Genomic DNA, 25,149 nt, shown 5'->3' with positions numbered 1-25,149 from the left:
AAAGCCCTGGGATTACAGGTGTAAGCCACTGTACCTGGCCTGTTTACTCATACTTTGAAAATAGTTTTCCAGTTCTCTGTTTCTACCAATTCCTTTATGACTTTGCATGCATGTGTTGTGCAGTTGCTGTTCCTTTTGTCCACATGTCCTCACTCTGCTTCCATTATCCTCGCCACCCCATGCCTTCCCACCAGACTAACTTGGGTTCATCCTTCAGAGCTTAGTTGTAATAGTTGGTTACATTCTTTTTCTTTCTTTCTTTTTTGTCTTTTTCTCTTTAGTGGTTATATTCTTAAGGAAACCTTCCCTTAACTGCTGCTTCTGGATTTGGTGCTCATTTTCTCTTTTCACACAGCAACATGTGTGTATCTCCAACATAGCTATATCTTCATCATATGCCCAGATCCTACCTTCCAGGGAAAAGGAATCCAGTCATGGAAAGATAATTTCTGTGTCTGAGCAGATTTGCTGAGGGAGTGAGGGCCTGGTGATATAGGAAAAATTGTTTTGGGGCTTATATAACTATATTAGTAGTAGGGAAAGAATAATTCACTTTGGACCTAAATTGGCATTTTAGTCTACATACAAACAAAATTGATAACGATGAATTGACAGTATTTGAAAATTAAAAAAACAACAGTATCAGCAGCTTAGAATTTCTACCAAATCATGGTGAAGCATGATACAACGAAACAAGGCATCCGTTCTGAAAGTTTTAGGATTGCAACTATCTACGTGTACACATGCCTAGTGGTAGAACAGTGTCTCAGTCCTCAGAAAATCCCAGCAATAGGCAGCGTTGTTTTAAAATACATAAATAATGAATATGAGAATCATTACAACTCAGTTGGTAGGTTACTTACGTAGGTGACTCTTAGTATGTGAAAATGAAAGTGTGCGGGATTGCCCATTCATCCATAATAAAACAAGAATGGACTGGCATATTTGGATCTGGTTATAGTCCATCAACAGGATCTCAGCAGATAGCCCTTTAGAGGGTTGAGTCCGTTGTGGGTGAGTGGATGTTCTGTTGAGGGATTGTGGTGGCGTTGGGCTGTGTGACACAGTTCTGAAAGATGCTTGCTTGCATGTGTGTGGTTGAAGAAGTGTATTTCACCAGCGGCAAACCAAACAACCAAACATTACTTTAGAATTAAAATTGTGTTTAAGCCCCAAAAGCTTTACTTAGTGCAGCTCTTTGGATTTTAGAAGCCATGGCAGTACTAAGATTTCAATTTGTAGTATAAATTAAATGGTAAATTTTAGAAATTTAAAATATTTTTGAATATACTAAATGCTTTACCTAACATATAATTACACATCTACTAATTTTAACATGTTTTTGTATTCTTTAAAAGGGCGATTACTGAGAGCCAATCAGATTAGTTTCAACTGGGACAGGCTGGCTAGCTGGATCAACCTTACTGAGCAGTGGCCATACCGGACTTCATGGCTCATATTATATTTGGAGGAGACTGAAGGTATTCCAGATCAAATGACATTAAAAACCATCTATGAAAGGTACCTTTTTTGACCTGTTTGTATTTTACTTTATTTTAGGTTGAGTAAAAAAAAGACAAAAACTCATATAAAGCAGACAATACAAAATAATATGTATAAAATGTATACTTCTGGATATAACTAATCATTCTTATTAATTCCATTATAATTTTGGAGTTCTATTAGCACTGGTATATATCCCATTATGTAAAATCTATGACTTCATTTGGACATATTTTTCCTTTTTCAGGTATATAAAGTTTGTTTTAAAATATTTTAAATTTATTTTCAAATTTTTTAGAAACAGGATCTCTCTCTCTCTCTGTCACTTGGGTTGGAGCACAGTGGCACAGTCACAGCTCACGGTAGCCTCAGACTCCTGGGCTCAAGTCATCCTTCCACCTCAGCCTCCCAAGTAGCTGGAACTGCAGGTGTGCACCAAGACTCCTGGCTCTTTTTTTAATTTTTTGTAGAGACAGGGACTTGCAGTGTTGCCCAGACTGGCCTTAAACTCGTGGGCTCAATCAGTTCTCTTGTCTTGGCCTCTCAAAGTGCTGGGATTACAGGCGTGAACCACTGTGCCCAGCCTTACTATATGGTTTATATATTAAAACTTCTAAGATTTCAAATAACTTTTATTTCCTTAGAATATTGTCATTTTATTCCTTAGTATTTTATTTCCTTAGAGTATTTCCTTAGAGTATTTTATTTCCTTAGAGTATATGGTTTTCCTGTTTTTTTAGTTCCTGTTTTTCATATACACATTTAATTTTTTCTAAGTAAATAACTCGTTTTAGAATTAGCATTATAGAGGCTGTTGTATTAGTCTACAGATTTGAGCTCTTCTGGGTTTTGCTGTTTAATTTATGTGACATTAGTTAGTGGTTTAAACCCTGTGTGCTGTATCAAGTAGGTGTTCTTGGAGATGCAGTGATATGTAATTACCATGGCCTATTAAGAAGTAGTACTAAATTGCATCTGGTCTTTGAGGTTTACAAATCATCTTATTGTGAGATACAGGATTAGTTTTTCTCTTGATTCTGTAGTACAATATTAGGTTTTATTTTGTGAATAAACATTTGTATTATAATACAGGTGCTGTATAATTATGGATGCTTCCTAGTGACAGTAATTACTAAGCGGATAAGACTTAACTTTTAAAAAAAGTTTTAACTGCTTCATAATAATTCATACCAATACAATGAGTTTTATTTTTTGCATGTTATATTTATACATAAAGCCCCATTTAAACAGATAATTCCTTGACACTCTCATCTATCCTTGAGATTGTTATCAATTGTGTGTAAATAAAAATATGTCAGAAAAAAGAATAAGCCTTTCTTTAGGAACTGTGGAGCAATAGCTTAAGAAACAGTAGTGGAAGGAATTTGTGACTGCTTGAGATTCTTAGACAGCCTGAATGGGTGTTGTTCAGGAGTAGTATGTTACTCCAGGAATATATCTCTAGATTTCAAGAGATTTGTAAACTTGGGCACAGGAGAGCTAGTTGCCTCACATGGATCCTTACTTAAGGAGGTCGAGTCACTTAGTGTTCCTGACCTCCTTCATTCACGTCAGCACTCTGCTAGGTGCCTTCTGTATTGTTGAAGCTTGGGAAAGTGCAGAGGTGTTCGGTGGGGATATAATGAGGGATGGAAACTTTGCTTTGCCGTGAAACCAACTCATTACTTTAAACTTCGGCATTTGGTGGGTTTACCATCCATGGCTGGGTTGGATTTTGGAGGATTTTGAGATGCTTTTCTTCTCTTCTGGTGAGATAAATATATATGTCTTAAATGCCTACAACTACTTACAAAGAATATATTGTAGCTAGTCTAAGAGAAAAAGTATAGTAAGCAATCTTTGATAATTCATGGAAATTGACTTAAAATAATTATATATAATAAGATGATTTGGAATGAAAAACTATAGGAAGACACTTCGATCAACATAATGAAAAGCCAGATATTAAAGTATGTGAGAATAATCTAGATTATTATGTTTCAAGTTGACTGTAATTGAGTTCTTTGAAGCTGTTGCTTGTAATTTGAATAATAGAAAGTTTTATTTACAGCCGACAAAATGCAGCAGTGTGTAATTGATATTCATTTATTTTATTAAAGAAATCTGATTTGGTAAAAACAATCAGAAAAAGTGTTTTTAACGCTAGTAGTAAAATTTATTTTTTTAATCCATAAAAAGCCTCATTTATTTTTATAGCGATTTGATGACACATCTGCTTGCTTTATTCAGGTGAAAAAGAAAATGTTGGTTCTTGGTGTTTGGTGAAATTGCGTTGTTAAATTATTTTCTAAATTGTTCAACTTTTAACAAATGACATTTGATACTAACACTAGAAAGCAATTTCAGCGAATTAAGTAGACCTCTCTGTAAACCACGGGAACATTAAGATGACACACTGTTCATTCAAGATGGTTTTAATTGGTACAATTATTGTAATTTTCTTGCAATTATGTGTTGAGCTGAAAGCTTTTGTCTGGATCATTTGAGGGTTTTTTTTTTTTTTAAACATACGTTTAGTAAGAAGAAAGGAAGTAAAATAAAAACTAAAAATTTTCTGTCTACTTTTTATTGCAGCATTTTGGACAACCATTGAAATAATTTAGTCCAAAACTTTATTTCTGCCATTTAAAGCAGAATGATAGTGGTTTTTTTTAAAAAAAATGAATTTAAGTAGTTTCCATGATGATGTTTTAAATTTCTGTTTTAACACTGCTCAATTTTTTACCCAAGATGATATGGTCAGAATTATTTTGTGATAAGGATAACAACATTCTTTATTTTGATACTTTATTTTGGTGTTTAAAGAACACTTGAATAAGTTCTGAGATGTTTCAGAATAGTAGCCATTTTCCATTTCATTGAAGTAGCAATTTGCCGTACAGACACTACGGACATCTAATTTATGACATTAATAGACCTATCTGTTCTTTTTAAATTACTCAAGTAATGGTATTTCTATATATTATTTAGGGCAATCTCATAGTAAAACACTGTATTTTGTGATAAACCCTCCTGATACTCATCCAAGGCTTTCCTAAGCTTCATTTTATCACATCTAGTCATCTCATGTCTCTTGTAGCTCACACTAACCTCCTTGCTCTCTCCATTCTTTTCTGGGTGATGATCAGCTCTACTTCCCTCTCTTCCCTACTGTCATTTGGCCTAGGTTATGCACAGGCTTGTTTCTTTTGCATGTGGACTTAAGTTATGAATGTGGATACCATGAAAAATGTAACGTTAGTTTACAGGAAGTTGTTGCCTCGTCTCCTTTGTAGTACAAAGTCCATCCTTTGTACTGAGAATTTTTCCCTTTAGTTCTTGAGATACTAGGAATATTTATTCCAAACATTGTTTCTTGCATGCTATTATGGTGTTTTTCATATATAGCTTAGAATTTTACCAAAATTCTTTATAATATATGACTTATCTGTAGATATTGGTGTTGTCATCGTTCAAAATTTATTAAATTACTATCTTTTATATAATTATTGTTTCTATCTTTTTCTCAAGGCACACTCGCTTTGACTGCAGACGTTCAATATTTTATCAATATCTGTATCTTTTTAAAGAGAAAGCCTGATCGAATTGCAAAATTACATGATAATTCCTCATATAGTAGAGAAAACTAAGCAGGTTTATACTGAAATAAAGATTTTTTAGTGTCTAATAGAAATCATATTTTATCTGGACAGAAATAAATGACATTTGTGTATTTGCCAAGTTGAGTGTGAAGAGTGAGCCTGCAAACCTTGGATAAAGATACCCATAATCAGATGTAATGTTGACATTCAGTGTGCATTTCTGGCTTGGAATTATTTTTATCCATGTCTTTGTGAAAATTGGACAATTCATATTTCTAAAGATAAAGGGCAGAATTTTTTAGCTTATTTTGACGTACCTGTAACTCATGCCTACTTTTGTTGTTTGGAGAAAAAAGTGAAATGCGTTAAACTAGATGTGTTTGACTTTTTCTTAGTTTACCTATTTGTGTATTTTTTGTTTTTTATGTATTTTATGTATTTATGTATTCTTTTGCTACTTATTTGTTTTGTTGTTACCAGACTTCCAGCAAAATCCAAAGGTGTGAAAGAAATTAAGGCGATAAAGGTGAAAATTCATTCATTTATTCAGAAAACAGTTCTTGAACGCCTGTTATGGGCCAAGCACAGTTCTAGGAGCTTGCATGTATGCAGGAACAAAACCAGCAAAGATCCCTGCCCCAGGAGCTTGCACTCTGTCAGAGAGTGATGGGTAATAAACAATATATATAATCCATAATTAGCATGTTAAAAGGCAGCAAGTGCTGTGGAAAGGATCAGAGGTAGAAGAGAGTTGGGGAGATGAAGAGTAGTGCAGATTCTACATTAAGTAAGGGAGTCAGGATTGTCCTCATGGAGAAGAGACAAGTTGAGCAAGGGTTGAAGGAGTCAGGGGAGTTTGCCAGGCAGGTATCTGAGAAAGCATTTCCAAGCAGAGGGAACAGTTCGGGGCCAGAGAGCACTTGGAATGAATGCTGAAGGAACAGCAATAAGGGAGCTGATGTGGTGAGATGGGGTGCAGTGAAGCAAGTGAGTAGGAGGTCAGGTTGGAGTCACCAGTGGGGTTCATGGACCCCTTTTGGAGGACCATGGTAAGGACTTTGGCTTTTACCCTAAGATGGGGATTCATCGCAGGGTCTTGAAAAATTTGTAGCTGTTACCCTAGTGCTCCAGAGCCTATTTGCTGTGTCAGTGCAGCTTGGCCTGAGTTAGGGAATTCTCTTGATTTAAGGGAGCATATTTTGAGACTTTCATGGTGGGAAGGGAATAGGAATGAACCTGGGTAGAAAAATTAAGGTCAATGAAAAGTTCAGAAAGTAATTGGCTATCCCACAGTAAAGATGAAATGATTAATAGAGCCAGGCGTGGTAGAGTGTGCCAATCCCAGCTACTTGGGAGGCTGAGGTAGGAGGATCACTTGAGCCTGGGAGTTGGAGGCTGTAGTGTGCCATGACTGTGCCTATGAATAGCCACCGCACTCCAGCCTGGGTGACATAACGAAACCTTGTCTTTAAAATATAATGAAAGATAAGTTATAGAAATAGCACATTGTGGCCTTTTCTGTGTGAGCTAGGAAGTAAATAACCTCATCTACAGTCCTGTTGCAGGGTATTTAAAGAAAATTGGTTATTCTAAACATCTGCAAGAATTTATAAGTCTGATTTCCCTTTCGTCTCCCCTGTTGCAGTACTTGTTTCTTAGAATCATTTTAGTCTTTATTTTTTAATGAAATGATGGGTTTGTAGACAATTTTTTGTATCATTTAAAAAATTGCCTTCTTTCCGTTTTCTTGCCAACTACATGGTATCACTGTCTGATATATAAACTTCTGGTTGAGAGGGAGTAGAGGGTAATTTTTGTGGCATTGAAGACTGCTAGGCGTAGGAAAGATATCATGGGCAGAAGAGCAACTAATGAGTTGCTTTTAGAATAATACTGAGTTTGACTTATAGATAGTATAAAGTACAAATGATGGTCTGTGCATATCAAATTGGGCTCTAAAGACAAAAGGATATAATTGGTCAAAATCTGTATGCAGGTACCAGGTTTCTGCTAGAGTCCCCAGTGCCGTCAGCCTGGCCCTGGCTCCCTCTCCCTCTTACTGTTTACCTTTTACATGCTCTTCTCTCTGGCCCCTTCCACCTCCTTCTTCTGGTGTCATCTTAAATGTTACTACCTTAGGAAGCCTTTTGTTACCAAGCCCCCCCGCCCCTTCGAGGTTTTGTTAGAAAAGTCCTGTATGTCCTGGTATGTTCTTTCATAGCACTGGCCATAGTTACCTTCTTAAAAATATTTGCATTGCAATTTTTTTAATATCTGTCTCCCGAATGACACTATATACTTCATGAACTGTAACTTTCTTAAACATTGCTGAATTTTTTTGCTTCTAGCCAGTGATTGATTGAGACAGTAGTGGGTATTTCTCAAAGAGTAGGGAAATCTGATGATAACTTTGGATCGAGGAAGGCATGGACTGGGCAGGTGGGACATGAGAAGCCTCCCTTTATCTTGAAAAGAGTACTGTCCATCTAGGTACTTCATTCTCTAGGCTTAAATATGGGTAAAATGTTTCTTTTGTTATGTATAAGCATATCCCTGGGCTGAGCACATAGGAACGTCTCAGTACACATAGGCTGAGTGATGACTCTGTATTTCACCTAACACTTGGTGGTTTCTGCCTTATGTCAGGTGATGCCAGAATCACAGCAGTGTTTTTGAAGGCATTCCCTGTAACTTTGAGTTCAGCGGCATTTCTAAGATTTCTTACATTCATAATCCATTTATCAATGCCATGGTCTGCAGAAGTTGCTTTGTGTTTTTTAAAAAAATTTTATTTCAGTAGCTTTTGGGGTACAAGTGGCTTTTTGTTGCATGGATGAACTATACAGAGGTGAAATCTGAGATTTTAGGGCACCCATTATCCAAGTAGTGTGCATTGTACCTAATGTGTAGTTTTTTATCCCTAGCCTTCCTCCCTGTCCCTTCTGAGTCTCTAAAGTCTATTATTTTACTCCGTATGCCTTTGCTTAGTCATGACTTTGCTCCCACGTATAAGTGAGAACATACGGTTGTTGTTTTCCACTCTGTGTTACTTCACTTAGTATAATGGCCTCTAGCTCCATCCAAATTACTGCAAAATATATTATTTTGTTCCTTTTAATGGCTGAGTAGTATTCCATGGTGTATATAAATCACATTTTCTTTATCCACTCCTTAGTCACTGGGCACTTAGGTTGGTTCCACGTCTTTGCAATTGTGAATTGTGCTGCTATAAACATATGTCTACAAGTGTCTTTTTCATATAATAACATTTTTCCCTTTGGGTAGATACCCAGTAGTGGGATTACTGGATCAAATGGTGGATCTACATTTAGCTCTTTGAGGAATCTTCATACTGTTTTCCATAGAGGTTGTACTAATTTACATTCTGGTGGAGTTGCTTTGGATTGGCTACTTCTAGATGGGTTCCTCTCACTTCAGATTCTTCTTACAGACTCAGTTTCTTCTTACAGACTTGTCAGAATTGTTTTAAAGGGCCATGTAACTTAGATGACTCCAGTTCTGTTGTGCTAAACATTTTAATTGTGTTCATTCATTAAACAAAGAGTTTATTATATGCTTGGCACAGTCTAATAAAAGGAGTAGCTAATATATAATGTGAGCCCTCATTCTGTGCCATGCAGTGGATTAAGCACTTTACCTAGATTATCACATCTAATGTAGGTTGCATATCCCTAATCTGAAAATCTGAAATCACAGCCCCTAAATCTGAAACTGAGTGCCGACGATGTTCAAAGGAAATGCTCACGGGGGCATTTGGGATTTTGGATTTTTGGGTTGCGGGTGCTCAGCTGGTACTGCAGATACTCCCAAATCTGAAACACCTCTGATCCCAAGCATTTCAGGTAAGGAATACTCAACCTGTACTTATAACCCTAAGAGGCAGAGAGCAGGAGTTACCTACGACCTCACAGCCGTAACTGTGGCGCTTCCCAAGTCTGTTTCTGGGGGCCAGGAGCCCGTTCTCTGTAGCTGCCAGCTAGGCAGTGGGTCTGAGATACCAGAAATATAGAACTAAATTAATATTTTTATTTCCAGATAGATTTTATTTAACTTTTCATTGATGTACCTATGAGTATTTATAATAATTTATTATGTATGAGTGTGAATGTTGTAGCAGGTAGAAATTTTTCTACGGTGTTGAATTGATCTTTCCCGTTAAAAAATGCAAACAACTTAGCAACATATAAAATCTCAAAGAAATGCTTTATTTATTTCTAATTGTGTCTAGTCACTGTGCTAGGTTTTGGGTGAAAAGCTTTAAAAAAATCACTTCTGATATTTAGCACTTAAACATCTGGCACATCTGTTTGTTTAAGCCTTTATCCCATTTTTATGTCTACCATGTGGCTATAATTTTTTTAGGTAACTTTTTCAGTAGGTTTTCTTTTACTTTTGCTTTTTAATATATTTTCTCAGCCTTTACTGTCATAATGCCATTTTCGTGTTTAATGCAAATGTAGAATGAAGCAAAAATGCTAAGTGTTTCAAAGTCATGTGTTTCTAATGTCAACATGAAAAACTCAGGGATATTAACCAAGGTCTTGATCATTCAAAACCCTTATTGTACAAGTTATTTTAAAAGATTTAACGTTTAAAAAGTATATTCCAACAATGTTTGGAATTGTTGGAAACAAATAGCAGACAGTTTCTTGAAATGTATGTTTTGATATGTAAGAAATATAAGTTTAATGTGTAAAAGAACATTACCTGTGCAGGTTTACAGTTAATACAGTAAGAGCATTTGTATATATTTATATTTTTCAAATAAGTCTGATTATTAAAGAACTCAAATTTACCAAAAAAGATTACATATGCCTTGACAGATTGGATAGCTAACTTTTTTCCTGAAGTTGATTTTTTTAAGAGGTTTGTGATTTCAGAATTTCAAATCAAAATATTTAAAGACTTTTTAAAATACAAGAATAAATAAAAGTGATATATAACAAAAATGCTAGCTAATTCAAATGCCAAGATAATGTTGAGCTGCTGGTGTAAGACCACGCTGCAGAAGTGGCTTCTGTTAGCAATATTCAAGAAGTCCACAAGATGGGAGCATTTCACTAGAAACATTATTAGCACGTTCAGCCAAAAATAAGATGTAATACCTTTTGCTTTCCCCTTCCATAGCAGAAAAACAAGTGAGAGTTTAATGAAAGGTTGAATTTCCTTTTCTGTTGTTGTTTTAAAAAAAATGACTTCAGGACATTTTTTCAGCCCTGAGAATCATGATCATAGGCAAATGAATGGTTATCTATTCATATGATATAGTTTTTAAGTGAAGTACTACTTTTGTCTCCTCAAATTACTTTAACTTTTGGGAAAATAGTGGCTATGAAAAAAGAGGAGCTTAAAAAAATTGATCTGCTTACAAATTTGCATTTAGATATAAAAATATTAAATCCTAAACATTGTAGAACTTCAGTTCAATACTTTTTAAACATTAAATCTTTTAAGAGAATTTGTATAATAAAGATTTTGCCTTAATCAGAAATATATTCATAGATCTACTCTGAGTTCAGAGCCTCCTTTCTCTATGCTTATCATTCAGTTTTATTACAGAACATTTGCATTCTATATATGATTAATGTAATAGACTTTTAGATTTCTTAAAGGCAACAATTGCATAGACAATTCATCACTTGGCAGCAACTTACAGTATTATTAGTGGTACCTAAAACAGCTATGAAAATTTGATCTCGTGCTTTTATCTGAACATTTAAAAATATCAAGTATAAACTCTTGATGCCATAAAACAGGCTTTGCTTTTTAATATTGGTAGACACTATTTTCACATGGAGTCAGTTATGAATTATTTTGTCTCTCTTACCTCTTTACTAAAGTCTCTCATTACCCTAGCTGGAAATATCACTTTGTCGTCTGAATTACTAATATCTGATTACTTGCATGGTCATAACTGGGTAGGCATCATGCAGTCATACACTGTTTTTTAGACTTTTACTCCCAGTGGAAACCTTCTTCCAAATCTTACGCAGGATTCCAATAAATAAAGCAGAATTAATGTAAGTTTATTGATTCAAATTATAAGATTTCGTAACAAATTCAGTTAGAAAAATGAGCTATTCTGAAGAATATTAAAATTGGAGAATTTTGGATGACTGTTACAATCCTAAATTGGTTGAAACATCTGTTTGTTTCTCTAATTAGTTTTGGGACTGTAACATCAAGAAAATCCTAAATTATGAGCAGATGCAAATGTTACCAGTTTTTAAACTTTCTTTGTGATGACAGGATGTTTTCAGTTAATCTGATCCAGAAACTTGAAAGATTAATTGGGAATATTGTTTTATAGGTGAATCACCAATAGTTTCTTGGAGTTGTTCACATTTCTTGTAATTATTTGAAGTGTTATCTGTTTCTCTGACTAGGTGAAAGTCATGTCATGCAATTTTCTAATGATTTTTACAGTCTTTGCCCAGGCTTCTAGGCTGTAGTGTAATGTACTGGTTTGCATAATTTTATAAACAAAAGTGCTGATCTGGATTCTGAAAAAATGATGAAGGAAATTCAATGTGTGCATAAAGATGAAGGAGAAGCTTTATTTCAAAGTGCAAAAAACGGAAACTAAAAGAAAAGCTCAGGATGACTTATCAGCCTAGCTTATTTATTGATCTTCTTCAATGTGTTAAAATTTAGTATGTGACAGCATTCTTTCCTATTACATTTTTAAGGCATTAAAAACATGTAAGATTACCTGAGGGATTTTGAGCCATGTCTGTGGCTCCTGTTTGAACTGGTGCAGTGAGCAGGGCAACAGTTTTTGAAGCAATCAGGAGCAGGCACCCACTCTGCCGCTTATGTCTGTGGTGGTGTTGCGTCAGTTGCTTACCTCTCTGAGCCTCAGATTCCTCGTTTTAAAAATGGAAATAATAAATAACCTCATGAGATGCTGAGAGAGAAATTAGATAAACTAGGTAAAGCATCTGCCTCAGAGAATGGCAGACAGTAGGTATTCAGCCAATTAGTTCAAGTTTCCCTCTCAATTCTTCATAACTTTTAAATATGTTTTTTCCTGTTAAGAGTTTATATAAGAGGGATAGAGAACCCCTAAATGTACCTTACTCAGAACATTTTACATAATAGACATGAATGAAGACAATGCCTTACCAGTTTCATAGTTGAACCTAGGCAGACACCCCTTTGAGTTTTTATCTTTTACGCTCCCTGCTTGTGGATTCTTTTTTCATCCCTCTATTTTCTAAAATTGCAGCCTTAAGGCCAAAGACAGGTTGTGCATATGATGACTTTCTACTGAGTTTAAGTGTTTTTTAAATCCTTTAAATTACATGCCTACATGTTTCCTTCCTTCATATAAAAACAAAATCTTGGACTGTGATGTTCTCGCCAAATAGATTATCTTGGAGATATACACCCTCAGTGGGAAATAATTTTTGTTTAATGTAGAATAATAGCTTCTAGTAAGTGAAATTAACTTTGTTTAGCTCTGCCGCTGGCTTCCATGGCAACTTATACAAGTGCTTTTATGGTTTGCACTATTTAACCCTAATCACACCATCCTTAAACACACAGGTCAAACACATTAAACACTTGCATATGGCTTCTTTTAAACCAGAAATAAACAGACAAACACACTTGAAGAAAGTATACCATGATGATCTATTTGGCCAGCAGAGTATGTAAGTGCTTTGTTGTTTCCTAGTGTAGTTACTGAGTAGGATACCTATAAAATGCAAACTTTCTTTTGTAGACCTTAAAAAATGAGTGTCAGTGAGAACATGTGGCACTGTTTGCGTGTGGTCTTGAGAATCTTCTCTGACCACCACATGAGCATAGATGCCTCTTTTCTCTTCCAGTAAGTTATTTTCTCTATTGAGAGTTGTGTACTTAACACAGCCTTCTGTGTGTGGACAGTTTCAACTCTTAATACTTTTATTACTTTGGCTGTGGCAGACAAAGTGTCTACTTTGTGACCCCCTAAGCTAATGTTCTTTCCAACATGGTAGGAAAGGTGACTCATGGAATAGTTACGAATATACTTTTATAAAAATATTAGGAATGATTAAAACTTATGGGATGCAGCAAAAGCAGTGCTCAAAGGGAAATTTATGGCTGTAAATGCCTACATTAAAAAAGAAGAAAGATACTAAATTAATAGCCTAACTTTACACCTTGAGGAACTAGAAAAAGAAGAGCAAATTAAATTCAAAGCCAGCAGAAGTAAGGAAATAAAGGTTACAGTGGAGAGAAATAGACAATAGAATAACAATAGAGAAAAGTAATGAAACCAGAAGTATTTTCCTTGAAAGTATCAACAAAATTGACAGGTCCAATGTGGAAGTCCAGGCCCAGGGGCAGAGGCAGAGCCAGAGGCCAAGGTGAGCAGAAGTGTCTCAAGTTGGAGTTGCTGCTGAGGCCAGGACCTACTTCTGAGGATTGGTGAGGGTGAACAGGGCTTAATCATGGTAGATTTTTCTCAAGTATTTTTCCAGTTTGTTTGGAACCTGGGAAGTAAGGATTTTAATTCGGGGATTACATAGACAGGATAAACTACAATTTTGTGCAGATTACAGGTTGGAAAAGTCATTACTAACATTCCTATTATCAGATTTAATGTTGAGATGGTAACTTATAAAAACAATACAGGTCTGGGCACAGTGGCTCATGCCTGTAGTCCCAGCAGTTTGGGAGGCCGAGGCAGGCAGATCACTTGAGGTCAAGAGTTCGAGACCAGCCTGGCCAGCATGATGAAATCTCTTCTCTACTAAAAATACAAAAAATTAGCCAGGCATGGTGGCTGGTGCCTGCACTCCCAGCTACTCAGGAATCTGAGGCAGGAGAATTGCTTGAACCCAGGAGGTGGAGGTTGGTGAGCTGAGATCGTGCCACCGCACTACAGCCTGGGCAACAGGCGCAAAACTGTCTCAAAATGAAAACAAAAACAACAAAGAAAACATACAGAATTCCAAGACTGGGATTTGGGAGGATAGAGCCATACTGCAGATGTTGTTATTCAAACACAGATGCTGTGGAGCAGACAGCTGTGACCAAGACTGAATTGGCATTTCCAAGTCAGAGTTAGTTGCCATGTGGATGGAGGAGAGCTGAAAAAAGCCATTTTAGTGGCATTTGCAAATAAGGACATGGAACAGGCCATGACTCCGTCAGAGATGCACATTCACTTGGGTAATCTGCCTGGAAGGACTGAAAATGGCAAATATTCAAAACTTCAGCAGCCAGAGGCACTAGCCTTCATGAGACAATGGAATGGTTAGTTGAAACATTAAAGAGCAAATAACAGTACAGTCACTCTGCTCCTCTGAAATGAAGACGGCCTCATCCCTTGGGAAACAGTCAAGTGTGCTTCTCATGACTAAAGGTTAAAGCTGTATGACTGTTGGCATTTACGGAACTGACTGTGACATTTGTAATAAATATAAAAAAAATAGATATTTGGTTGAAAGGGTAATTCATCTTGATTGAGCCAGTTGAATGTTCTATGTTGTAGGAAATGTTGCTTCCCTGCTTTCTTAACATTAAGTACACATCTATTTGTATGGGATTTTTGTTCAAATAGTTCTATTAAAGAATGCACTTTTGTTGGGGAAAAACAAACCCTATTTTTTGAACTAATGGTTGCATCTTTTTTGTATAAACATTAGTAAATATCTTAACTCTTTTTTTTTTTCCTAAAATGAATTTCCAAAGATTGGACTAAATAGAGTAAGCTAGGAAATAGTGTGGGTAGTATAGTCTTCATTTTCTTAATTGACCACTTTGTATTAAGCTGTGTTTTTTAAAAGCTTTTGGATATTGGCCTGACGTTGAGATCATTATTTTAGTGGTTAACTTTACTGACTTATCTGCAGTTAATATCATACTCAGTGATGAAACACTGAAATTATCCCTCCTAAGTTATAGGAACAAGACAAGGATGCCTGCTGCTGTGAACTGAATGCTTATGTCCTGCCAAAATTTTTATGTTGAAGCCCAAACCCCCAATGTGATGTTATTTAGAGTTGGTGCCTTTCGGAGGTAATTAGGTTTAGATGAGGTCATGAGGGTGTAATCTTTGTATGGGGTTAGTGCCCTCCTATGAAGAAACCAGAGAGCTTCTCTCTCTCTTTCTATAGTGTCCTTGATGTCAGGACACAGGAATAAGATCATCTGCAAACCAGAAAGAAGGCCCTTACCAGAACCTGACCATCTGGCACTTTGATCTCTGACTTCCAGCCTCCAGAACTTCAAGAAATAAATGTCTGCTGTTTAAGCCATCCAGCCTATGGTATTCTGTTACAGCAGCCTGAGTTAACTAAGATACCCACTTTCACCACTGCTATTCAACATTGCATTAGAAGCTCTAGCCATTGCAACTGGACAAGCAAAAAATAAATAAATAAAAGAATCAAAATTGAGAAGGAAGAAGTAAACCATCTCTAATCACAGATGACATGATTCTTCTATACATAGAAAAATTCGAAAGAGCCCACAAGAAAGCTGTTAGAGCTAATAAATCAGCAAAGTTTGCAGGGTACAGATCAACACACAAAAAGTTGTGTTTCTGTACACTTTCAGTGAACAATATGAAAGGGAATTAAGAAGGCAGTTCATTTTACAGTAGCATCTAAAAGAATAAAACACCTTGAACTAACTTTAACCAAGAAAGTTAAAGACTCATACACTGACAACTAAAAAACCTTACGAAAAGAAATTAAGATCTAAATAACTGGGAAGACATCCTCTGGTCATGGGTGGGAAGACTAAATATTAGGATGTCAGTACTACCTGAAGTGATCTGCAGATTCAATAAAACACCTGCCGAATTCCAGTAGCCTTTTTTGCAGAAATAGAAACTGATCCTTAAGTCCGTATGAAGTTTCAGGATACCTCAAATAACCAAACAGCCTTAAAAAGAAGAACAACGTTGGAGAATTGACACCTCTCAATTTCAAACATACTGCAAAGCTACAGTAATCAAAACAATGTGACACAGGCATAGATGGACATGTAGAGCAATGGAATAGAATTGAGAGTCTAGAAAAACCCTTACATTTATGGCCAGTTGGGTTTTGACAAGGATGCCAAGTCCATTTAATGGGGAAAGAACAGACTCTTCAACAAATGGGGATGGGACAACTAGATTTCCACATCCAAAAGAATGAAGTTGGACCCCCACCGCACACCATGTACAAAAATTGACTCCAAATGGATCAATGTATGCTTTCCCAAGCACAAGGTTTTGTCAATATCAGAAAGGATAATTAAGGTGAAAATTATTCTGTTTTAAAGGAATGGAGTTCTTGAGGAAGAACACCTTTGTGTGTGTGTGTAGTTTATTCACTCTACAAATATTTATTGAACAATAGTGTTGTGACAGTATTCTCTACAAACCATTGGAGCTACAGTGGTGGAAAAAACTAAACTTGTTCACAGTTTTAATGGAATTTCCAGTCTAGAGAGGGAGATAAATATTAAGAAAGTAATTTCACTAGTGTAGAATTTCACTTATGATACGTGTTATGAAAAAAGGTATATGTGCTGTGGGGGCTTGCAATGGAGGAAAATGAGCTGGTCTCCAGGAGGCTCCCCGAGGAGGTGGAAATTGCACAGAGCACAAAGGATGGGTAGGAACTAACAGGGAAAAGACGGAGGGTGTGGCTAGCCCCTGGGGTATCTAGGGTTTTTGTGTTTTCACAGGCAGCCGTGGGCGTGTAAATGGACTTCATTTTATCTTTGTTTCTGACTTTTTGGCTGCAATGCCGAGTGGCTGTTTTCTGTCTCTCTCAATCACCGAAGTGTTCTGTGCATGGATGGTATTTAATAAATGGGCATTCACTGATAGAAAGTATCTGAGAGTCTATTAGAAGTTAATTTGTTTCAAGGTAATAAAATTCTAAAGCATTTAAGGGTTTTCTCTGTTTAAATTTTTAAAGAAAATATGTCTTAATTTTTAATGTCCTACTAAATAATGACATTATTAGGCAGCTACTTTTAGATAAAATGTGATAAATAATACCTTCTTCATAAATTCTGCTCTAAGAATCTGTTTATATTTTGATTTAAAATAGAAGTCTTTTATGTAATTTAAAACCTGATTTTGAATGGCAGTGATATGAATAGTTTATGTAATTTCTGCCAAGGAATTAATATGTACTTTGTATAGACCACTGTCATTTATAATGAGAATGCTTTTGACTTACATTGGTGTTGGCTTTAACAAGTATTGCTAGATTGGTAGCATAGAAAGAAATTGCATTTAGACTTGCTAGGAGCTCCTTGATGCCTGAGGTTTTATAATGCTTTCTTTGGGCCATTTAACTGCTGGCAACTTTAATTCACATGATTCATAATACTGGAAATTTAAATTCACTCTTAATTGAAAAGTGAAGTTACTTAAATTCTTTAAATGCTAACCTTTGGAAAAATAGCTGAAAAATAAAGGCACATATGATTTTGATGGCCTACTGCCAAAAGATTATCATTTACATAAATATCTCTTTCAGCAAAAGAGTTTAATGTATTGAGCTCAGAAGGTTAGAATAGAGACTTCAATCTGGAAGCCAGCAGTAGCCTGTTGGCTTGTGAACAGCAGCATTGTTCATCATACTGAGAACACTGTTACATTCAGGCAGAAGCAGAGCTGGCATTAAAATGCAGTTAATTTGTTTCATGTGACTTGTCAGCTGTGTGTTTTTATCTAAATCTTTCTAGCTTCTCTTTTTAGTATTTCGTGTTCAACTCCTGAAATAAATGAACTACCTATTTAACTGTTTAGGTTCTGATTTTATCGCCACTTGCAACAATTCTACAGGTTTTCCATTTCATTTTACTTATATTTAATAATCAGTTTGAACATGATTTTAATTTATTGAGTAACTCCATCTCAGAGGGCTTTTCTGTCTTGTGCGTGTGTATGCGTCTGTAAAAGAGACTTTCTGAAATTAATTAAGATAAAATTGCTACTCTTATTTTCTCACCAGCACCCTATTCTCTTCTTGTTTGCTAATTGTGTTCTCTGGATTTTTCCCTTAGATGACTTAATATTTGGCTAGTAGCCAAGTATTGGGTCTGAGTAAAGTGCTAGTCCCAAAGAAATAATATAACTGTTACTAACATTAGAATAAGATTCCCATTTCACTTTTTGAAGGGCATGAAAATCCTACTGCTCCTCTGCGACTATGTTCACTCAGTATTATCTAACAGTTAATATACTTGTTTAATTGGGAAGCGAGTGTTTTGAAGAGGTATCCAGTAATTTTTAAACAATTCTTGAGGTGTAGTTGACATATAATAAACTGCCATATTTAAATTGTGCAGTCTCACAAGTTTGATAAACATATACCCACAAAGTCATCACCACAATCAAGAGAGTGAATGTTTCCATCAGTTCCAAATTTTCTACCTGTTCCTTTGATACCCTCCCTCGTCTCCCTCCTTCCCCACATTGCTAACTTCACAGAAAACCCTGGTGTGCATTGTTATTTTAGAATGGTTTATACTTTCTAGTTTTATAGAAATGAAAACATACTGCTATACGCTCTTTATTGGCTGGATTAATTTAGTAAGAGATTCATCCATGTTTTTTGTATCAGTAGTTCATTCCTTTTTGTTGCTGAGTAGTATTCCTTTGTCTGGATATACCACCACTTCTTTACCCTTCCACCTGTTAGTGGACATTTGGGTTGTTTGCAGTTTTCTCATCTATGTCTTAACTTCTCTTTCCTGTTTTTCTTCCCTTTATCCCTCTGTGATGTGTTCTTGCTTACTGCCTCAGATCAAGAATTGTCAACATTTGACCATTTTTGACCTACAAAAACTACAGTTTCATATAGTAATGTTACTAAGTGTTTTTAAAATGAATATTACCAATTTTTACATTCAGGAGTCTGTGCATCATACAGAATTGTTTACATATTGCTTGAACTCAGTTATGCAAAAAATTCTGCATAATAAAAGACTAAGTGACATACCACATTAGCAGGTATTGTATCTGATTGGTAAAAGTATGTGTTTTTTCCTGTTTTCTGTATATAGTAAGTGTATATTACTTTTACAATAGAAAGCAAAACCCTTTAAAAAAAGGAAAACTTATGCTAACTTTTTTTCTAATTTGTGTAATTTATTTAAAAGTTCTTCATTTCTTGTTTTCTTTGCAAAGGAAGAACCGTGGTATTCTATTTAAAAAGGATGGGTTTCAGAACCAGTCAGATTCTCTTTTCTAGCTGTGCGACTTTGGGCAGTCTGTTTAATCTGTCTGAGGCCACTGTCCTCATCTGTAAAGTGATAACTCAATAAATCTTCACTGAGTGGTGACCCTTAGCCACCTTTGAGCATGTGACACACCTGTGCATATGCTGCTCTCCTCCGTTTCCCCAGCCTAAGTCCTGCCATGGCCAAAGGCGGTATAATTCTGACTGTACTCATTGTTACCTTTTTTTTTTTTTTTTTTGTAACCATACTACTTTTTTTAGTTTTAGTTTCTCTTTTATTAAAAAATTTTTTTTTACTGGATGAGGTGGCTCGTGTCTGTAATCACAACAGGGAGTGTGAGGTGAATGAATTGTTTGAGCCCAGGAGTTCAAGAGCCTCCTGGGCAACATGGTGAAAACTCGTCTCTATAGAAAAATACGAAAATTAGCCAGGCGTAGTTGTGTGAGCATGTAGTCTTAGCTACTCCGGAGGCTGAGGTGGGAGGATCACCTGAGCTGAGGAGGCAGAGGTTGCAATGAGCCAAGATTACACCACTGCACTGCAGCCTGGGCGGCAGAACAAGATTGTCTCAAAAATAAATAATTTAAAAAAACTAAAAATTAAAATAGATTTTTGGCTGGGCGCAGTGGCTCACACCTGTAATCCTAGCTCATTGGGAGGCTGAGGTGGGTGGATCACCTGAGGTCAGGAGTTAGAGACCAGCCTGGCCAACATGGTGAAACCCCATCTCTACTAATAATATAAAAAGTAGCCGGGCATGGTAGTGCACACCTGTAATCCCAGCTACTTGGGAAGCTGACTCAGGAGAATCGCTTGAACCCAGAGGCGGAGGTTGCAGTGAGCCGAGATCGTGCCATTGTACTCCAGTCTGGGCGACAGAGCAAGACTCCATCTCAAAAAAAAAAAAAAAAAAAAAAGATTTTTAATCAGACCAAGATGTGTAATTGTTGTATAGGTAACTTCAGATGACATGCAGAATTTACCTTTCTAATAGTGACGCAACCTTTTTCATTGATTTCTTATTTGAAGAATATCAAAGAATATTCCAACAACTAAGGATGTTGAGCCACTGCTTGAAATTGATGGAGATATAAGAAATTTTGAAGTGTTTTTATCTTCAAGGACCCCAGTTCTTGTGGCTCGAGATGTAAAAGTCTTTCTGCCCTGCACTGTAAACCTAGATCCCAAACTACGGGAAATTATTGCAGGTGAGTATTAGTAGCAAATTAAATTTTTCATCTAAAGTTCTAAAAATTTTTCGTGTTTCTAACTTATCTGTATACATTTCTTCTACTCTATGAAAACCAAGAAGTATTGAACTAAGCACTACACAGAAAAGTTAATGAAATTAAAGATTAGGAGTCTTGGCATCCTTTTGGGATTGTTAAGAAAATCCTGTTAAAATTTGTGGAACTCACCTTATTATAATCCCTCTGCCTGCCCCCTCCGCCCGCAACCACCCAAGACCTTGGAATTGGATTTCTTTTAACATGCAGTCATGACTTTATGATGTCCATCCATTGTAATTTGCCTGTCACCGGTCTTCAGTTCTTAATAGAGATCTCTATCCAGAGAAGTAAGAGAATCTTTATATTACTTTTCAGATATTAACTTAAATCTGGGGACTAGAACCTGAGAGTAGAGACGTTAAGGTTTTTGAATAAATTAAGTTCTGGAGGTCCCACTCTGTGCACACACATAAAACTTTTATTGAAACAGTCTTTTGTATGACATGGCTCTGCTGACATGCCTTTGAGTTTTCCAGGAACTGTGAAGAGATTGCCTTAAACTATTTCTGCATTCTGTTTTCTAGGTACCAGTTACAAGGGTGATGTCAAAGGGGTATTACATGGCTGTGGAATTTGTTGTTGTTCAGAGGTGGATAAGTCTCATAATTTGCAAACCCACAGTCTTCGCTAACATTGTATGTGTTAATACCCAACAAATATGAGTTATTAATCATTGGATAACATTAGGAATCAAAAGAACTGCTAGAATATCTTAAATCCTTTAAGAGTCAGAGAAAAATCAGTAGTTCTGATAACTGAAGAGAAGCATCCAGATATTGGTGACTTTTCAAATGGTTAAAAAGTTTTTATGCCTAGTAGTTTGTCATTTCTCATTAAAAGGCCTATGAGTTTTCAAGATTTTCTGTCTTCTTTTTTAATCTAGTTGGAATCCCTGGCAAGAGTGATAAAGTCATGTTTCTGCCTCGTAACTAAAGAAGAATGTGATAATTTGACTAATTCCTAATGTCCTGTTTTCTCTTGCCTTCGGGGGTCTGATGGAATCTTTCAGATGTTCGCGCTGCCAGAGAGCAAATCAGTATCGGAGGACTGGCGTACCCTCCTCTCCCTCTACATGAGGGTCCTCCAAGGGCACCATCAGGGTACAGCCAGCCCCCATCAGTGTGCTCCTCCACATCCTTCAATGGGCCCTTTGCAGGTGGAGTGGTGTCGCCACAGCCTCACAGCAGCTATTACAGCGGCATGACGGGCCCTCAGCATCCCTTCTACAACAGGGTAAGGAAGGTGGAGGCAGCTTTATTTGTAAGAATTTGTTCCAGGGAAACCTCAGTTTTCTGCTTGTGGATACTGTTATTGTTTAAAAACTGTACTTTGGCTTTAAAATAGGAAAAATGTAAAATTTGAATGTAAAATATATGATTTTTTTGAAATCAAAATAATTTAGAATTTTAATGTGTTCTAGATCTCAAGAGAGTCTGAATATTAGAGTTTTTTCTTTTATTTAGTTTCTTGGTAAGTAAATAGATTCCACAGGGTCAGCAGTGACTGTCCTATACTTCAGAGGAATCTGATTTTTTGTTTATAAACAGATGTTTTATTTGTTATATGTGGTATAATAGTTTAGATTGGCTTTTAAAACAATGATAAATTCCTACAGTAGTTTAGTAAACCTATACTTAATACGCTTTTGTCTTTTAAATGTGAGGTAATAATGGGGAAGGACTGCTTGTGGAACTCAGATGTTTTTGCCAAATAATAGCACCATAGCCCATTTTTAGATTTTTATGTCAAGTTATCTTCAGTCATCTGTAATTTTTTACTGAATATAAATATGATAATTTCCTAGATGAAAAGATGAAACACAACTAATTATCAGTAGTATTCAGGCCCTGTCAAGTTTACTAGGCCCAAGCTATCTTCTCACTTTAATGACCTCAAACAATAACATTTCCTGTAGGAAAATGGAGCGTGAACCTGGGGTTACACTTCTGAAACTGTTCTCTTACGATGCATTGCAATTTCTTATTTTTACTGTCTCCCTCTTTAGTCTAATTCGAGACCTAGTTAGGTCCTAGGATGTAGGACCTAGTTAGTCGTAGAAGCTTAGTGCCTAAACTGCCTGCCTAAATAAATTTCATTTGAGCTGGGAAGAAAGAGAATTTAGAATAAATGTGAAAAAGGATTCCAGAATTTAAACTTTCAGTCTTTGAAAAATGCTGGCTGTGTAAGTAATTAGATGCTGTTTAAAAAGGCCCTGGAAATGTTATTCTGTTTTTCTATTTAGAAAAGGAGACAACGGTGGAATAATAGCATTTTATCATGTATTCCATCTTTGTAAAATTTAACTGTGTGGTAGACAGTGTGAAATGCAGGTTTTTATTTACCAGTCTTAAAATCTACTGTAAGTTTACATAAAATAGGTCCGTTGATGCCAGATGAAAATTTGAAACCAAGAAGTTTATTTTAAAAAATGAACAATTACCTTACCATCTAGCCTGAGATACTGTGTTCACTAATTGTATGAATAACAATAATGTAATCATGCTTTAATAGTATTTTATTATTTTTTTAAACATTTACAGCTTTCTCTTGTTTTTAAATCTAGCTACTTCTCGCTGTAGTTATTTGAGATTTTTTAGTCTCAAGTTAAAAGCAGAATAATTCTTCTAAGTTGACAGGAGTAAAAAGGGTGGGAAAGGTTTCACCTCAGTTTAACAAAACCTCTTGAACTGCAGTCTTTATGTTTAGCCTGTATAATTTGCTATCTCCTATTTATATGGAGCTGATTACAAATGCATGCTATTGTTTTAAATCTCACATAAACAGTGGATTCCCCACCTGTTTTTTTTTTTTTTTTTTTTTNTTTTTTTTTTTTTTTTTTTTTTTTTTAAATATGCTTGCTTATTTAGGATATAGAGTACTCTGGGGTGTAAACTAGAGGTAAGCTCCAGGAACTTGTAGTAACATTGTTCTTGGAATTTGTGCCAGGGTATTGTCATATATTCCAGACTTTGTTTGGTCTTATTTAGGCTAATCTTTTTTATTGGTAAGGAATAGGATTAGAATTCCAGTTTGCTTCTTTTATAAAGATTATGAGTTAATATAGTTAATATTGGTTAAATCACTTAGAACCTGACAGATGGTAAACTTGTGAACATATTAAATATAGAGAGAAACTCGTGTCAAATTGTAAAGTGCAAAACTTTAGTTGCTCTTTTTTCTTCAATAAGCTTACATGAAATGACCAATATAAAAGTGTAAATATATGTCCTAAGTTTGAGTTTGGGATCTTATAGAATATTGAGGCCTTTTTTTCTTTTGTTTTGTCATTTGCATTAAAATTTCAGAGTTGTATGTTATTGGTTTCATTTGAAAAATCTCATTACACTTTCATTTCTGTAATTGTTTACCCCTTTTTTGTTACATGTTTTTCCATAGCCATTCTTTGCCCCATACCTTTATACGCCAAGGTATTACCCTGGCGCCTCCCAACATCTCATCTCACGTCCATCAGTAAAAACGAATTTGCCCAGAGATCAGAACAATGGCCTAGTAAGTATATAAAAGGGTAATGAAAATATTAATTTAATAATAAACATAGATAGCATTAGAGGTTTGATTATTTCCTTTACATAGTAAAAGAGTACAACTTATTTTATACATAGTTTTAATAAACATAACCTATTACTGATGTAAAATGTATTTGTTTTCATTTCTATGAAAGGAAAATGACTAGCAGGCTCAGTGAATAAATGTTGAACTTGTTTATAGCCAGAGATTTCTGGCTTGTAATATGGTGTTTGCTACCAAAACTTTAAAACTAAACCTTTACATTTGCTAATTTCTAATATCTTCTTAAAGGATATATGTACATATTACCTTTATGATATATATATATATATATATATATATGTATTAATGTATATTATTATATTACCTTTATAAGATATATAATTATTATTATCTTATAAAGGTAATATGGCACCATGATATAAAAAACAGAGAATGTATTGAAAGAAGAACATTTCAGTCAAATGGCAGGAATTAAACAAGATAAGGGAAATTCTTCCAATGAACTATTGAATCTAATTAATCTAAAACAAAAGACATTTGTGCCCAAAATATTAGGGATTCCTGTTGATAAAAGTAATAGAGAGTTTAAAAAAAGAAACTCTCTATTAATATATTTTTATAAATCAGGATGCAAAAAACTCCAGCACTTACACTGCTGTTTATTTTTTAAAATGCTATGCAGGGAAGATCTGTTCATACAAAGTGTTTAGTTTCAGTGTGGTGTATTATTTTACCGTCATGTTCATTTGTCTTCACAGTTTGGCTCCTCCCTTCCCCCTTTCACCCATACTCTCCTGTTTTGTGTTGTTAGGAAGTTATCAAGGAGGATGCTGCTGAGGGGCTTTCTTCACCCACAGACTCCTTGAGGGTAATGGAGTAGTCCTGTGGTGTGGATCGCTGGCATCTCATTGCTTCTGCCTCAGTAATGACCGTCTTAATTGTGATGATAGCAGCTCACTAACTCTGCATTCATGGTGTGATGAGCAACTAGTGTAGAGTAGCTGAATGCTAATAAT

General features: G+C 35.6%; 1 protein-coding gene across 10 annotated transcripts in view; it reads left to right on the top strand.

Annotated features, from left to right (window-relative positions):
- The window catches only part of KIDINS220 (kinase D interacting substrate 220), a 108,099-nt gene that overhangs the window by 61,504 nt on the left and 21,446 nt on the right, over positions 1-25,149 (top strand). For 4 of the 10 annotated variants that reach the window (XM_017525073.1, XM_037737126.1, XM_017525058.2 and 1 more), the window contains exons 21-23: positions 1,359-1,521; positions 20,343-20,521; positions 21,612-21,835. In XM_017525073.1, coding sequence (XP_017380562.1) covers positions 1,359-1,521; positions 20,343-20,521; positions 21,612-21,835 — 566 coding nt within the window. Of the gene's footprint in view, positions 1-1,358; positions 1,522-20,342; positions 20,522-21,611; positions 21,836-23,998; positions 24,113-24,944; positions 25,002-25,149 lie in introns of all 10 variants that reach the window. The other 6 variants (XM_017525066.1, XM_017525032.2, XM_017525039.1 and 3 more) reach the window with 2 other exon arrangements.

The sequence above is a fragment of the Cebus imitator genome, unplaced genomic scaffold (genome assembly GCF_001604975.1).
Source record: "Cebus imitator isolate Cc_AM_T3 unplaced genomic scaffold, Cebus_imitator-1.0 Scaffold1, whole genome shotgun sequence".
In the NCBI taxonomy this organism is placed as follows: domain Eukaryota; kingdom Metazoa; phylum Chordata; class Mammalia; order Primates; family Cebidae; genus Cebus; species Cebus imitator.
Note: the sequence above shows the minus strand (reverse complement) of the source record. Positions and strands in the feature narration are given on the sequence as shown.